At 37.2% G+C, this 17679-nt stretch overlaps 1 protein-coding gene across 1 annotated transcript in view; it reads right to left on the reverse strand.

Annotated features, from left to right (window-relative positions):
- The window catches only part of LOC107699156 (neuroendocrine convertase 2-like), a 68424-nt gene that overhangs the window by 16318 nt on the left and 34427 nt on the right, over positions 1-17679 (reverse strand). The window contains exons 7-8 of the mRNA XM_016500340.1: positions 10488-10576; positions 3949-4124 (exon numbers count right to left, since the gene is read on the reverse strand). Coding sequence (XP_016355826.1) covers positions 3949-4124; positions 10488-10576 — 265 coding nt within the window. The remainder of the gene's footprint in view (positions 1-3948; positions 4125-10487; positions 10577-17679) is intronic.

Here is a 17679-nt window from a genome sequence, read left to right on the forward strand (position 1 = left end):
CGGGGGGGGGGGGGGGGGGGGGGTGCAAAAACAGGTAAATCCAAAATCCAAAAAAAACACTAACCAGGAACAAAAACTAGAAAAGAACTGGAGCTAAACACCGAAATGGTAGACAGGAGCTGCAACACACTAAGACCACAAAGAACAATCTGGCAAGGAACAAGACAAACAAATGAGCATATATAGGGAGCTGATAATGAGGAACAGGTGAGTGCAATTAGCCTGTTTGCGAGCAATAAGCGTCTCCATAGAAACACCCAGGAAGGAGTGAAAAACTCACAGGAAGGCCAGTGGACAACCAGAACAGTGACAAATATAGCATAACGAGAAATTTACAAGCTATTTTTTTCGTAGGCTGGTAATTTTTGACCGGGAACACCAAAGGTTCTATAGGCTTTTCAACAGCACAAGGGTTAATAATTAATCATCTGCTCCTGTAATCATAATTTGTGTGAAAAGGAATAAAAGTAGTGTTAAAGAGTAATTTACTTTCCATTTCTGCTGTAAACATCAGTGAATTGTATGTATAGGTACGTTTTTGTTGTTTTGTAAAAATGTAGGTAGAAGCATGATTTCCAATGAGCCTATGTTGCATTTCTTAGTTTATTTCACCTTGTGCCAACATTTAGAGGCACCTGTTTGAGCGTTGTTTGTCTATCAATATCAATTTTACATTGCTTTTGTTTCTGGGTGTCAGACCTCTACTGGCCCCATTGGCCTAGACCATGATCCAACCTTTTTTACATTTCGCTTGACTGATTAAATTAATATTCTGGTTCCTGTAAAATTAAAAATCTAACATAACAGACCACAAACAACTTCAACTGGTGTCATTTTAGTGAACATAACCTCTCCATCTCTCTCTGTTTCTCTTCGTCTCTTGCTCTTTATGAATGGAAACCCATCAGCCGAATTCCAGAACAATTAGCTAAAACAAACGATTGCACTTGAGCTGCATGATTTGAGGTCAGTCAAAAGTCTGAAAAGTTTTTTTTTAATGTTTATGTTTTAACTGTGGGTGCGTCTCAATCAGCTCCCTAGCTCCCGAGCTCGTGAATCAGTTTATTGTGTACACGAATTCGGTCACTGGTACGTTCCCTGGCTCACTGCACATTGGGAAAGCGATGACTCAATTTCTGGAAACATGACTCATGTTCATTACCTGTCTAGCGATGTGTGTTTATGTTGAAATATACTAAAAACTGTCTGTCTTTTCAAATCTTCTATCGCATGTCATTATATTTATCGAGTTGGCTTGTGTGGTTTATGTTTCGCGCTTCAGAAATGTGATATGCTCCCTAGTTTTTGCGGTGCATTGTGGGATTTTTCAGGGAGCAACGTTCCAATGCACAAACGTTCCAGTGCATTGGAAGGATTTCGCGATTGAGACAGCCCTTAAAATGACCAACTCCCTGATCAGTGCCCTGACTACTGAACTAGGGAGCTGATTGAGACGTTGCTAAATCAACTGGTTTTAGCTGGTTTTAAGCTGTTTTTTAGTTGTTTTTGCTAACTCGGATGATTTTAACTTATTTTAGCTATTTGTTTTTACTAAATCAGCTGTTTTTAACTGGTTTTAGCTGGGGTTTTTTTTGTTAACTCGGCTGGTTTTTACTGGTTTTAGCTGTTTTGTTTTTTAGCTGATTTTTAGCTGGTTTTTGCTAAATCAAATGGTTTTAGCTGGTTTTAACTGTTTTTTAACATTCTAGCAACATGCTTAGTAACTTGCTAATCATGGTAACAGCATGTTTGTAACGCACTAAACATGCAAGCAAAATGCTTTAACATGCTAATCATACTAGAAACATGCTACTAACATGTTAATCATGTTAAAACATGCTAGCAACATGCTAGTAACTTGCTAATCATGCAGTTGACATGCTAGTAAAATGCTAATCATACTAGAAGCATGGTAGTAAAACCATGCTAAAAGTTAGCATGTTACTAGCATGTTGTTAGTAACATGCTAATCATACTAGAAACAAGCTAGTAACATGTTAATAATGCTAAAAACATGCTACCAACATGCTAGTAACTTGTTAATCATGCTAGCAACATGCTAGCAAAATGGTAATAATTCTAAAAACATGTTACTAACATGCTTGTAACTAGCTAATCATGCTAGAAACATACTAGCAACATGCTACCAACATGAATATTGCTAGAATTATCCACAAATATTGCTTTTTTCACTCAAAATCTAAGGTGCTCAGATCAATTAGTTCCTCAAAGTAATACAAACCTGTGCCAATAAAAAAAAACAAGTTGATAAAAGGATGACTGATAATATAGCATAATGAAAGATTAACAAGCAAAGGGTAATTTTCAGCAAGGATCATTAGGTAAAAAAATTTCAGTTCAGCGCAATGCTTAAATAATTGGATGTGTGTTATATCTACTTACACAAAATGTGTAATCCTGGTTATATATTTGATTATTTTAATTATTTGCTAGTGGTGGACCAGCATTGCCATGGTGTTCAACAGCAAAACAGAAACTTGTCTATCAAAGGTCAGCTGGTTAAAGGAATGTTCTTGCTTTATTTTGTCTTTGGTTCTATTGACAGCATTTTTGGCAAGTTTATCACCACAGAAAATCATTAGGACTGATCCCAGATTTCTTCCACACAGCCATCGTTCCACAGGGTTTAAAAGCAGAAATGTGAAGGCTGTCCTTCAGGTAGGTGCACCGACATCAATTCTAGAATGTTCTCCTCTTTCTTCTATCATGTGTGTAAACTGCGCATAATCATACCATGTTACAAAAACATGACACTGAGAAAGATTGGATATAACTTTATATGTCTATTGCAATGCCCCATGTGTTTCCATTATACTTGCTGTACAGTAACCACACATTTTGACTGACAAGTCGAGATGATTTTCTGTGGTAAGTGACATTATGCCAAACATGCTGTCACCGGCAGAGAAACCACAATGCTGAACTGTATCTGCCATTTCATTAGCACTCTGTGGCATCCTACAAATAAATAAATGAAGCATATAAGAAGTGTTTGCTATCTGACTCTCATAATGATTAAACAGTGCTCAGTATTACTCCCAGACTCAAACTCAGCCCGAAATGCAGTGAGGAAGCCTGAGGGACAAATGGAGAGAGAGAGGGAGTCTTCATCACTGCTATTCTTGTCCAATCTGATTTCAGTTGCAAAGGGCTGTTCAAAACACACAGCGATTACTTTGTGCGATGCCTCGGCTTGACAAGTGGAGCACCCTCATAAATCCTGCTCAGCAGAGGAGCGCTCAGCACCATTTATACCCATTAGCCAAGGCAATTTGTGATATATATATATATACAGTGGGTACGGAAAGTATTCAGACCCCCTTAAATTTTTCACTCTTTGTTATATTGCAGCCATTTGCTAAAATCATTCATTTTCAGAAGGAAATCTCTCTATATATATATAAATATTCCCAATATCCTCCAGACAAATCACAGTTCAGTATGCAGATTCAGCGGTTATCAATGCTGACTTTCTTTTGAATTGCAAATATCAGTGTAATCATATATATATATATGATTACACTGATATTTGCAATTCAAAAGAAAGTCAGCATTGATAACCGCTGAATCTGCATACTGAACTGTGATTTGTCTGGAGGATATTGGGAATATTTATATATATATAGAGAGATTTCCTTCTGAAAATGAAAATTGTGAAACTGGTTTTATTTTTAATTTGAATCTCTACATACACTTTTATTTTCTGTAACGCAGCATTATTTGTCCAGTTGTCTGGTGTTAAAGTTGATCTAAAATGGCAGAGAGACCAGGAAGACTCTAAACTCCAGGTTTAATCTGATTGGACCAGATGTTACAATTCTGTCCCTCTGTTTTTCCTCTCTTTTTTCTCTCAGGTGATTCACAACGGAATCAATTTAGCTACGCTTATCCTCCAAGAAGCCTCTGTGGCTTTGAAACATGAGGTACCTTATTGACTCCATCCGCCATGGCCTGCAGGGTGAGCTCACGCGGGCCGTCCACTGTTTTGCCGTCATCGGTGGGACCCCAGCTGGCGCTGTAGATGTCAATAACCTGTGGCATGTGGCTGATGGACGAGGCCTCTATGATGTCCGTCATGAAGGGCTGGTCCAGCATACGAATGCCTGCGAAATGGCAGGACTGAGAACATGCCAACAGCAGTAAAACCCCTAATATTGGTCTGTGTATTATCCGATCATTCGATTATTCCATTTTTAAATATTTTTAATTATCTGTTGTTTTTCGCTTCCAAAACTGTATCAGAGAGATGCCTTTTCTCGTGGAGCTCCTTAGACGAAATTTTAATTATATATATATATATATATATATATTTATTACTATTTTAATTTGTATAAATCAGGGGTTTTGAAAGTCAAAGATAGTAGGCATCCCTTTTGACACAACCTACAAAATGGCGCCTCTGTCACCACCTAATTTTTATTCATTTTAAATAGTAAAAAAAAAAAAATTGAATACAAACTTATTTAATACAAATAAGCATTTTATCTAAAAAAAAATTGAATACAAAAAAGCACAAGTCAAACTGCGATACCAAACAGGACCACAAGGAGATGGTAAAAGACCACTAAACCTGCTGCCTCGCCTTGACTGCATATACTACTATATGGATCCCTTCAGAAACACTAAACCATGACCCTTACTGTAAAACACACTTTTTTAGTCAGCATCCATTATAAAACGCTCGCAGGATGACTTTTGACAACTGGTATAGCGTTCAGTGCGCCGAGAGCACACTGTTTGTTTGCGCATCAATAAGACGCACGCGCGGCGAATGTACCAATTCTGTATGTCACTGTAATCGACTTTATCTTGATTACTAGAGGCAATGCCTGGCAAGACACATCAGCTTATAATTATGTGCCCAGCAACATATTTCATCTTAAAATTGTATGCGCAGTTAACAGTGAGTGATGGTGTGCGACAATCTTTTATTTCAAGTGTAAAAACATTGGCAGTACTGTAGCGACTCTTTATGAATTAACGCAGTACAGAAGACGTGGCTGTTTGATCAATCAAATGAAAGGGGCATTTCAGCGCCGCCCACATGCACATGCAAGCCATTAGCCGATTAGTAAACCACAAACAAAATAAAAAATACATTTGTTTTTAAACATAAAAAAATGAGCCATCTTTCCATTTCTTTAGTGTATTCCTCCATGGAACAGCAACTTGGTTCATACAGAAAAATGGAAAAATGAAATATTGACCAGTTTTTACTGTTTTTCGTTTGCCAGATTGAATGGAATAATTGAATGATAGGATGATACACGGACCGACTGTACTCTATTCATGCTCTGTGGTGATGAGTGCAGGGGTGAGAGCGGCTGAGATTCACTGGCAACGACTGAAGATAATGGCTTTGGTACTTTATCAAGCACAAACGAGATTTAACCTTAACTTTGCTTTTCTCTCTGATCTACCAAACCTGCTTAAAATTAACTTATGCTGGTCTACACTTGCAAAAGTTTATACTGTAATTTCATTTTATTAAGCAAACTTAAGTAAAGTTCAAGTTTTCTAACTAAACTTTATTTAGAAAGTGTACTAATATAATTGTACTAGTAGTATACTTGTATGTGTATTATGTCAATACATATTGGGATTCAACTGGCTTATTTTTGGTTTATAAAAGTACTTTTCTAAGTATACTTGCCTTAATGCTAGCAAGTATACAGAAAAGTCTAAGTACACTTGGCCTATAGTTGTATTAATCTTTTGATTGACATATACTTAAAGTATAATTTAGTATTCTAAGTATATTTGGCTTATAGTTGCGTTTAATATTTTAATAGAGTAGCCCATTTTGTTCATACATATTAGCTTTTTTGAGATAGCATATGTTTTAAAATCTATCTGATGAGCCTCTGTGTTAAAGTTCAGAGTAACTTCAAGGTTCAAGTCAGCTTCAAGGTGGAATAAAAAAGTTTTAAAAAGAAGTTCATTTTATTAAGAAAACTTAAGTAAAGTTCAAAGTTGCGTCCCAAATGAGGCACTCTACACTATACACATATACAGTACACTATGTACATATGCACTATGTATAATCTGAGTCTGATAGCCCCTTCCTCTTCGTTACATAATTAAAGCTGCAACAGTTCAGTACATGAAGTGTCCAACATTCCACACTTCGTTGTTTCGGTTAATTAAGTGCATCATCCGGGTATTTTAAGTGCACCTTTTCTTTTTCAAATTTTCAGTGTGAACACACTACTCGCACTATTCTCAAGTGTTTTCAAGGATACTTTATGTAAAGTATTAACTATAATAATAGTAAATATTCTAAGCATAGAATAGTAGTAGAAGGTATACTAATATCAGTTCACTAGTAGTATACGTGTATGTGTACTATTTCAAGATTTCTCTGGAAAACTGACCAACTTTTTAGCTTATAAAAGTATCCTTTTAAATGTAACAGTAGTAAATTTTGAGTATATGCGTAACTAGTTTATATCTAACTTTTTCTTTACTCCTAAATGTTTACTTCAAGTAAACTTATTGGTATACAGTTAATTAACTAGTTATATACGTATAACCCATTTTTTTGTCTATGAAAGTAGTACAGTAGTTCAGTAGTTTTTTTACTGCAAGCATAAATTTAATCTTTATCAAAAGAGTGAATACTAGTATAGGCTAAATACAGAGTTCTGGCATGAAACTCTAGATGGCGCAGTCCGATGGGTCTAACTCAATCTGAACTAATGACATCATTATCACATGGCACAGCTGATTGGTTCTCTCCTGTATCGGTAGCCAATGAGCTCGCTGCTCAACATTCAAATATATGACTAGTGCTTGCTGTAGCAGTTGCAGCTTGCTTCAGAAACCCTCCACTTTCCCCAGCTCCACCTGTATAGATCTGCTACGAGGTGATCATGTATGCTATATGAGGGTTATTTCATGTAAGTTATATTTGCAGCAGCAGTATTTCTTACATGCTCACAGCAGCATGTTGTGAATGTATTGGCAGTAGCAAGTATCGGTACTTGCTCTGCCGCAGCAGCAGCAGAAGCGTAGCAGATCTATTCCGCCAAGACCAAATACATTAACATTGTCATGTACATTACCATGCTAATCCCTCCGAGAGTTGTCATGACAGAAATATACTTAGACTTTTCTGTTTACTTGCATACAGTCTTTTCTATATACACTTATCAGTATACTGCACATCTAAGCTTAAATCCATGTATGAGGGCACTCCAGGAATATCACTGCTGTGTGTCATGAGACACCGGCGGCTGTTAGACTGAAACTCATCATACTGACCTCTTCCTGGAAGAAAACCTTCTGTGAGTTGAAGAGGTAAAGCTAGAGTCATGTGTGTGTCCCTTTGTGAGAGACAAAAGACATTCACTGGCTATTAGTTACTCTCCTTTTCTTTTGTGGCCTTATGAAAAGAAAAAAAATCAATGTGCTGCAGAGCGCAAATGATGTTTTTATTGATGCTGCTGTTGGTGCTGGCTGCTGGATGTTGTGGAAGAGGAGCAGGGTAGAAATTATCAATTGAGCTGATATTCCATTAGGCTAAGAAACAAAGCGATGTCTCAAAAGGAGACAAGTCATTCATCATTTTACTGACTGCACAGAACAAACCTGATAAAGCGTACAAGTATTTTAAATAAAACCCTGTCTTGATAGCACCAAACATGTTAAGGAGAATATGGGTTCTGAATGGAATCTGCTTCTTGATTGTAACATTTAAAACATGCTGTATATTGTAACATTTCTGTAAAGCTTACATTATGCATCTAAAAAAAGCGCTATACAAATGAACATGAATTGAATTGCATGCTGAATTTTCCTGCCCCATGTGCAACAGGATATATGTTCTTGGTGTTATTAGGTTTGTATGAGAAGCAGATTCTGCACAGAAACAGTTGTTGTGATGTCATGCTGATGCAAGTGAGCCTAATAATCCAATCGCCAGTACAAAAAGCACAAAATCGAAACTAGGAACAGTTTTAGTTCTAGGAACTCCGTTTGGGGGAACTAAATTAGCTCCTGCTTCAGAGTAGGGTCTAAAACAGTTCTATAGGAACTATCAGTGACGTAAGTGTACGCTGATTGGCCAAACGCATACGAAACACTTCCGCCAATAGTTCTAGGAACTATAAAAAGGTTCCTCCGATGCGAAAGCCCCTAAAGTCACTCTGTTAGCAACACTGAAAGCTTATGCTGCGTTCAAGTCCTCCTGGGACGTTCGTACTTACGAGTTCAAGTTCAAGTCGGTTTAGTCAGCACAAGATGGCGGTGTACCTTCTTTTAATAAATTACAAGAAAATACAACAGGGTCTGTTAACTCTGCTTATAGAAAATTAAGAGCAAAGAATTCGCATCAGGTGTGTTTTGCGTTTTTAATATTTTTTTTAGACCAAGATCCCAGTATAACTGATTTTCAGCATCAACAAACGCTAAAATACAGAGATTAAAAAAAGCTAAATGCAACATGCAACATGGCAAATCAAAAGATTTTTCACCTAAAGGTGCAAAAATTATAGAATTTTTTTACTTGGATTTCATTAACTAGCTGCGTAACAAGAACATGACCAATTTAAGTTTATAGGACAACTAAACTATCAATTTAAACAAAAATTTATCGCCAACTACAGACGTTGCATCCATCGATTCCGACATGTTTCGCATTGACACACCCCCAACTCGGAAACGACTTTGTGGTGGCGTTCATGTGCGTTCAACTCATAAATACGATCTATCCGACATGACTTGAACGCACCAAAAGAGTCCGGTGAACGGCCGCCCTTGTATAGCCAGTCAGAAAGGTTTACTGCCTGTCAATCATTTTGGATGTTCAGGTTTGTTGACATTTCTTGGCGGCTCGTTTTTTATGGTTGCTGAAATTTGGGCAATTACATTCATTGTTCATTTAAGACATGCTTATCAAAATCGAGGGCTTAGAGTCTATAGCAAATAAAGGAGTGACATTATACTTCAACCGATATATTAATTAATTTATTATTGTTTTAATTATGTTTTTCGAAGTGTCGATTAGTTATGGTGAAAAACAGCCTAGTTTTTAAGCAATTTTACATTCAAATTAAACCACATAAACTCCAGAAGTATATGTTCGTATCAAGTCCCTCCACATTTGCATAAAGTTACACTTTTCTCAGCTTTGTCATCCTGTTGCCAAAGATCACTGTTTGTCATGCCACTGGAAGTCACCAGCTCTCGTTGAAAGTTGAGTTCACTGGTGGTGTAAACAGGATTAAGACAGCATTTGCATTCACTTCTCAAAGCTGTGATTGACAGCCTGAGAAAATTGAATTCGCTTTTGACAGGTCATCATGAGCAAAACACACATGGGAGTGTGTATTTCATGCATGTACTCTGTTTCACTTTACTCACCATTACTGTCCTCTGGCTATAAAACATTTCCAGCTTTTTTGTTGATAAATAATAATGAGCCTTCACGTAACCATCGACACGATTTCCATAAAGACTGGAGTTTCAGTGTAGCTCAGGCCCACGACACATCCAAACACATCAGGCAGCTGCGCTCATGTCCTCAAGGGATAATTTGAGTTTTTTAGCATCTGTTTTCATTTGATAGCTGTCAAATGGCATTTATGGCTTCGTGTCATAACCCATTGCATTAGAAGGAGAAGCTAAATGCAACATGCAACATGGCAAATCAAAAGATTTTTCACCTAAAGGTGCAAAAATTATAGAATTTTTTTACTTGGATTTCATTAACTAGCTGCGTAACAAGAACATGACCAATTTAAGTTTATAGGACAACTAAACTATCAATTTAAACAAAAATTTATCGCCAACTACAGACGTTGCATCCATCGATTCCGACATGTTTCGCATTGACACACCCCCAACTCGGAAACGAGTTTGTGGTGGCGTTCATGTGCGTTCAACTCATAAATACGATCTATCCGACATGACTTGAACGCACCATTATATACACAGAGTAAAAAGACTTAACAGGTGCAAATGATCAGGGGTTAACGAGGGGAACAGGAAACTGAAGCATGACTACAAACTACAAACTACAAGTCCACATTACAAAACAAAAGCATAACGTCACAGAATACCTTTACAACAGCTGTGACACTTTGACTACATTTTTAGCACTTTAATATCAGTAATATATATGAGTGAATAATGTCTGTGTACACACAGTGTAGGATATGTGATTTTTCTGAAATCTAAAATGGATGAAAAACAGATCAGGACAGATTTTTTGGGGGAAATTAAATGATAAGAACAAAAGCAAAAGAATAAAAGCAGCACTATTTGAACTGCATCCACTGAAAGTTTATCAGCTGGGTACTATGACAAGTGCCTCTTGTCTGACTTGACAGCGCTTTTCGGGTTCCTCCCTTGACTGTGACACCTACTCTGATCGACTTTCAAGACGAGTCACTTGACATCTCAAATGAGACGCTGTTGTTAGGAACATTAAAGTTATTACGAGGTCATCACTGTCAGAAACATACCTGCTACCTTGGAGTTGTAGGCCACACCCACCCCACAGATGTTGTTGTTTGAAACCGCAGACACCTCTCCAGCACACCTGGTACCATGACTGAAAAACACCATTCAGAGATCACAGATTTCACAATGGTTTCACGTGATAGAACAATTAAATATAAAATATAGAACAGCTAAATATAAAAATAGACATCCCTAAAACAATCGAGCGGGTGCAGTCAAAACCATGGGGGGAAAAAAGAAAAGAAAATAGATAAGTTAGACAAGTTGGGTTTGTGAAATAAGCATTTATGTCATAAAATCACATATAAGCCCAATGCCTGATATTAATCTTCCTGAAGCTCAAACTAGTGATGGGAGAAACAAACCTATGCTAAACTTTGAATTCATTGAACCAATTGCTTTGCAAAATATTTATATATTCAGATCTAAAAGGTCTGAAGTCAGTGATGAGAGCTGTCAGTGGTTCTCAAAAGTCTAGTACCCAATAATGATATGGCAAGTTTGAATCCATGTATGAGAACTGAAAGCTACAATGGAGGGCAAGACTTTCAGCAAATAACCACAATTTTGTTCAGTTCCTCATCAAAACAAAATGTATATTATGTTCATTAAGGCCATTATTCAGATAAATATGCTTACTTGCTCCATTGCAATATATATTTCTCTAAATGCGCATAGTCCAAATCTGTCTGTCAGAAATTGCCTGCATCATGTAGCAAGGCTTTTGTATGGATACATAATTGAATATTAATTATTGGCAAAAAGATGTTTACCTTTTTACCAACAGTTACATTTCTAAATGAAACTGGAATATTGGCTTAACTGGAGAATAGTAATAGAGTCACGACACTTGGGTGATCAGAATATGATGATATTCCGATATTAATCCGAATTCATGTGCATGTAAATGAAATTATTGGTTTTGACCCTTTCACTACTTAAATAACAACCCGCAAACGCACAAGACGAGCTGCCAAAATGGTCTGGAGAACAGAGACTCCTCAGGAAGAGCCACAGCAATGCGTCCTCCTCCCCTGCACTCAGACAGACAGCGTTTCTATTTATATATAAGCATCTGATTATGCTGTGAGTCTGCAGCTCGGATGATATTATGCCCCAGCATGCTTCACACCCGCAACCGACACTGGAAAAACACAAGAGCCACTTGTCTTCCTTCTATTAGATTGGGTCTGTCCTTGATGTGCACTGTACACAATATCAATTATGCCAAGGTTTAGCTGTATTCAAACTTGAACTCAGAAATCAATACAGGTTATGTCATTTGTGTGGTAACTAGGGATGTGTGCTACTAAATATTTTCAAAATCAACTAGTCTGAGAAAGATTAACCAGTACTAAGAAAGCCTTGTATAATAAGGCTGGTCACCTGACCTCGATCTGACATGTTGTTGTTGTTTTTTGTTTGTTTGTTTGTTTGTTTGTTTTTTGTCATCATGCATCTGAAGTTTGATCATAAATACCGTTTTTATAATAGTACAGGTTTTAAACCAGAAAGGCACAGATATCATCACAAATCATGTACTGTCCTTTAACTACTACTAAAAGAAATTCCCATAAAAAACAGCAACTATTAGCATTTGTTACAGTGTGTCTTTGGTCTCTGAAGGTGTGATAGTGTGCTGTTTGAGCAGTGCGGCACGCTGACAGAAGGCTTGCCAGTCTTCACTGACCTTCCTCCCGTAGGGCACCTTCTGTCCTCCATGCATACTGTCTGCAGGAGAAATATCTCGCAAAGCGTAGGCTGCCTGATGCACAAAACTCCACAATATACAGCTCTGCGTCCAAGCCAAGAAAACATCTACCCTGTGGTTTTGGATCTAGCTGGGAATTTTGGCACTCTTGAGTGAATATTGCTTTTTAATAAGGTTTAATCAGGCTAGTATGGTGAATATAGCACTATATGTGCCTTTACAGGAGCAGAATGGATTGTGCTCAGTTAAATGTCATTTTCCAGTCTCAATTCTTATTTCTCTAGCTGTAAAAAGTATAACCGTTTTGACTCTGCATCTCTACTGAAATATTATTGTTTGAGTATCAGAAACACTGTCTCTCAACCAATGGCATGAATTTGGGGTGGGACAGTATTTGTATTACTGTATTACTGACAAATACAGTATACAGTATTTGTCCAACCAATAACAGGAGATACAGAAGCCTGTTTGAAAACGGCATTATTTTCATGACTGTTGCTAGTGGCACAGAAATTACACACTTTTGTAGACAAGCTGCTGTAAGGGGCTCAAAATATGACACTCAGTCATGAGAAACTGAACTACAAACAAACAAAAACAATTCAACAGATAAATACATAATGTTTAATATAGTATTAAAAATATTCAATGCATTTATCTGTTGATTTTTTTTGTTTAATTGTTTGTTTGTTTCTTAGTTGGTGCACTTTTACTACTCATGTTTTTTATGCTTTTAATGTTTTTGCCTATGTAAATTCAAAAGCTTCTAGCTGCAAGCATTGCCATTGCATTAGGAAATGTATCAAAGTGTATCAAAGACATCTGCATTTAATCCGTCTTCATCTACTGTTAGTTCTCTTTCAGACCTTCTTGCAGTCATGACAGACAGTTTAAAGAGAATAGATAAAGGAATAGCTCACCAAAAAAAAAAAGAAAATGCTGAAAAAGTGCTCACCCTCAGGCCGTTCAAGATGTAGATGAGTTTGTTTCTTCATCAGATTTGTAGAAATGTAGCATTGCATCACTTGCTGAGTGAATGGGTGCCGTCAGAATGAGAGTCCAAACAGCTGATAAAAACATTACAATAATCCACCAGTAATCCACACCACTCCAGTCCATCGATTAACGGCTTGAGAAGCCAAAACCTGCGTGTTTGTGAGAAACAAATCCATCATTAATATTAAAAACATCATTGTGATGTTTTATCAGCTGTTTGGACTCTCATTCTGACGGCACCCATTCACCGCAGAGGATCCAGTGGTGAGCAAGTAATGTAATGCTACATTTCTCCAAATCAGATGAAGAAACAAACTCATCTACAGCTTGAACGGCCTGAAGGTAAGCACATTTTCAGCCAATTTTCTATTGGTGAACTATTCCTTTAAACTGTTGACATGTTTATGGCTAGCTACCTGAATAATAACACATCCAGTTTGGCTCAGAGATTTAAAGAGAAGTCCATCACACTCTTGAGCAGCGAGGTCCAGAGTATGATCAACTGGACTGTATTTTATGGTGAGATTTTTGTTCCTTTTTTGTCCACACACTCTCACTCACATACACACATCTCTGATTTGCTTAGTCTCAGCATGCGCAGCATCAAATGATTTATTCAGAGAGAATAGAGGATAGCATTGATTTAACTATTTGCATCACACAAAGCATTAATTAAAATTTATTGTGAAGTAAAATCTCCTGAATACTGAATCAGAGTTAGCATTGGCTCTGGTTTTGAAACACGGCATGACATGATGGCACAGTTTTGCTCTTAATCTTCACCTCTGGGCAGTTTTGTTCAGTCCTACACTGCTCTGATAAGAGTGCAGAAGGAACGGCTCGGCACACTGTGCCACAACTGCTGTGTTAATGCAGCTGGGCTGAGAGCCAGTCAGAGATGACTTAATGGGGCTATGTGTAAGGAAAATCAATACAGAGAGGCAAGGAGTCCTTCATTGGAACTGCTGAGAAACACAGTTGCAGGTCAATGCACTGCCTGCCTACGAGGGGTGAGAGCGGCTCGAGCAAAATCCTTCAGCATGCTATGAGTAATCTTATATCTTATATGGCATGTAGTGTAAACTACTGTTTAAAAGTTTGGGGTCAATACGATTCTCTCTCTCTCACGTGGGAGTGTGGGTTGTGTGAGTGAGTGTCTCACGGGTGAGAGGAGCAATTAAAAAAAAAAAAATTTTTCCCCCTCTCATTTTTTCTAGTTTTGGGTAAATCTTTTCTGATATATGTTTTTTCCTTTTCTGTATGCAAGTGTTATTTTTGTTTTGTTTAAGATAGTATTAGGTGAGTGTTTGTTCTTTGTTTAACCTCGTGGCGGGGGTGTCTTTAAGATAGTATTAGGTGAGTGTTTGTTCTTTGTTTAACCTCGTGGCGGGTGTGTCACGAATCCGGTCCATGGCCTTCCGGCCGATTGCCACCAGAGGTGGCTCTCCCAATACATTGACTCTCACACCACACAGACTGTTACACATCACCCTGGACTGCATTTCCCATCATCCATTGCACTGATTACACACACACAGCTGCACCCAATGAGGCACGCTTTATAAGCCATGAACTTCCTCTCTCTCACTGCCGAGTATTGTTTAGCGTATATCACTCTTCTAGCGATAGCTACATTACGGAGCCATTCCAAGTTTCCGTTTGCCGGCGTCTCAGTCGAGGAAGTGCTCGTGGCAATAGGCGAACAGGTGGAGTATAGCAACATTGTTTCAGTTTCATGGATGAATAAGGCTGTCGTGATCTTTCTAAAGGAACGGAACTTAACCAGTCGGTTGGTTGAGAGCGGCATTTGGGTGAGTGGCGTTTTTACTGTCATTTCTCCGCTGGTGACTCAATCGAGCCGTATAACAATCTCGAACTGTCCCCCTTTCATACCAAATCATGATATTGAAAAGGAATTGTTGAGATTTGGAAAAATTGCTAGTGGAATTAAGATGGTTCCACTAGGATGTAAAAACGAGTCACTGAAATATGTTATGTCTTTTAGACATCAAGTGTTTATGTTTTAGATTCAACGGTTCTTGACATTTCTTTTCGAGTCCTGTACGAAGGCAAGTCCTGTATGCTTTATGCAAGTACTGGAAGTTTAAAGTGTTTTGAATGCGGTGAAAAAGGACACAAAAAATGCATACCCTCATAAAATAAACACTGAAAATAATGAGTTGGAAAAAGAAACGGCAGGGCCGAGTGGGTCAAAAGAGAATGATGGGGGGAAAGACGGCACAGGAAAGAATTTAGATGAAACTGAAAGGAATGAAACACAGAATAATCAGGATGAAAGCTGTGAAGAAATGAATGTAAAAAATTGTGATACTGGAAGTGAGAGAGTTGAGGAAGCTAAAGTGAATGCTGCTCAATGTGAAGATGAAAATGGAAACAGTAATGATCATAAAGGTACTGCTGAGGTTGTTGATAGAGATGATGAAAAGGAGGAGATGGATGATGATGATAGCCTTTCAGAAATGTCTGACATTATTTCTCATCATCGTGATGATTAGTTATATACAGTTAAAATTGCTAGTGGAATTAAGATGGTTCCACTAGGATGTAAAATGAGTCACTGAAACATGTTACGTCTTTTAGATGTCAAGTGTTTATGTTTTTAGATTCAACGGTTCTTGACATTTCTTTTCGAGTCCTGTACGAAGGCAAGTCCTGTATGCTTTATGCAAGTACTGGAAGTTTAAAGTGTTTTGAATGCGGTGAAAAAGGACACAAAAAATGCATACCCTCATAAAATAAACACTGAAAATAATGAGTTGGAAAAAGAAACGGCAGGGCAGAGTGGGTCAAATGAAATAGCAGGGCCGAGTGAGTCGAAAGAGAATGATGGGGGAAAGACGGCACAGGAAATAATTTAGATGAAACTGAAAGGAATGAAACACAGAATAATCAGGATGAAAGCTGTGAAGAAACGAATGTAAAAAATTGTGATACTGGAAGTGAGAGAGTTGAGAAAGCTAAAGTAAATGCTGCTCAGTGTGATGAAAATGGAAACAGTAATGATCATAAAGGTACTGCTGAGGTTGTTGAGAGATGATGAAAAGGAGGAGATGGATGATGATGATAGTCTTTCAGAAATGTCTGATATTATTTCTCAGAGTGGTGATGATCAGTTATATACAGTGAAATAAATTAATGATTTCCTGGATGAAACTTTTGGAAAGACTTTTGATGTCAAAACATTTTTTTCCTGATGTTGAAAGATTTTTGAGATCGGCAGTCAAAATACAGAAGAGTGTAGGATTTGAAGAATTGAGTAGAAGGAAAAGATTTAGACTGAAAAAAATTGTGACAAAATTACGAAAAGGAAAAAAATGGGTTAAAAAGTAATATAAGTAATGGTTAAGTCACAAGGGGTGCTTCTTTCTTTCTATTCTTTTCTGCTTGTTTGTCTTTCTATTCTTTCTCTTTTTATGGAGAGCTTAAAGATAGGGACAATTAAAATTAATGGAGGAAGGAATTATAGAAAAAGAGCCGCTTTGTATGAATTGATTCAAAATAAACATATGGATATAATTTTTTTTGCAAGAAACCCATAGCAATTTAAGTAATGAAATAGAATGGAAAATGTGGTGGGAGGGTAAGATCTTTCTAAACCATGGCTCTAATCTAAGTGGAGGTGTTGCATTTTTGTTTTCCAAAAAGCTTAATATGACTAATATATCTTCTTATGAGATAGTTAAGGGCAGAATTTTGATTGTACAGGTAGAGTTAATGGGGTTTCCTTTTCTTTTCATTAAGCAGAAAGAGTATAATATTTTACAAAATTATCTAGTGAATTAAAAAAAATATATAATGTATGTATGGTTCTTGGGGGAAACTGGAATTGTACTTTAGATTTTACACTAGACCGAAATAGTGAAGAACATCATCCCCAGTCTGCTAATTCATTAGGCAGTATTATAAGAAAATATGATTTATTTGATGTATGGAGGGTGAAACACCCAACAGTGAAGCAATATACATGGGTCAAAGCCTCTCATGACCATATTAGTGCTGCGAGGTTGGATAGGTTTTATACAAGTAAACATAATTCTAATAGAGTTTTAAAAGCTAATATTTTTCCGAATGGCTTTACTGATCATCATCTATGCATGATTGAAATTAGTTTAAAAAAAGTCACAGCATTCTAGTTATTATTGGCATTTTAATCTGAAATTATTACATGATTCTGTATTTTGTGAAAAGTTTGGGTTATTTTGGTCTAAATGGCAAGAACAAAAAAGTGACTATGAAGATTTGGTGCAATGGTGGGAGGTTGGAAAAGCACAAATACGATTTTTTTTTTGCCAGGACTATACAGCTTACTCAAATAGACTTGTAAAAAACACTATTAAAGTACTTCAGAGAGAAATTACTGAAATCGAAGAAGGAATTATTGAAGAGAATTCAGAAGAAGAGGAGCAATTAAGAGGAAAAAAGTCTGTTTTGGCATCTCTGTTCAATGAAAGAGCAAAAGGGGCTTT

Source organism: Sinocyclocheilus anshuiensis, unplaced genomic scaffold (assembly GCF_001515605.1).
Source record: "Sinocyclocheilus anshuiensis isolate Anshui unplaced genomic scaffold, SAMN03320099.WGS_v1.1 scaffold166, whole genome shotgun sequence".
Taxonomy (NCBI): Eukaryota; Metazoa; Chordata; class Actinopteri; order Cypriniformes; family Cyprinidae; genus Sinocyclocheilus; species Sinocyclocheilus anshuiensis.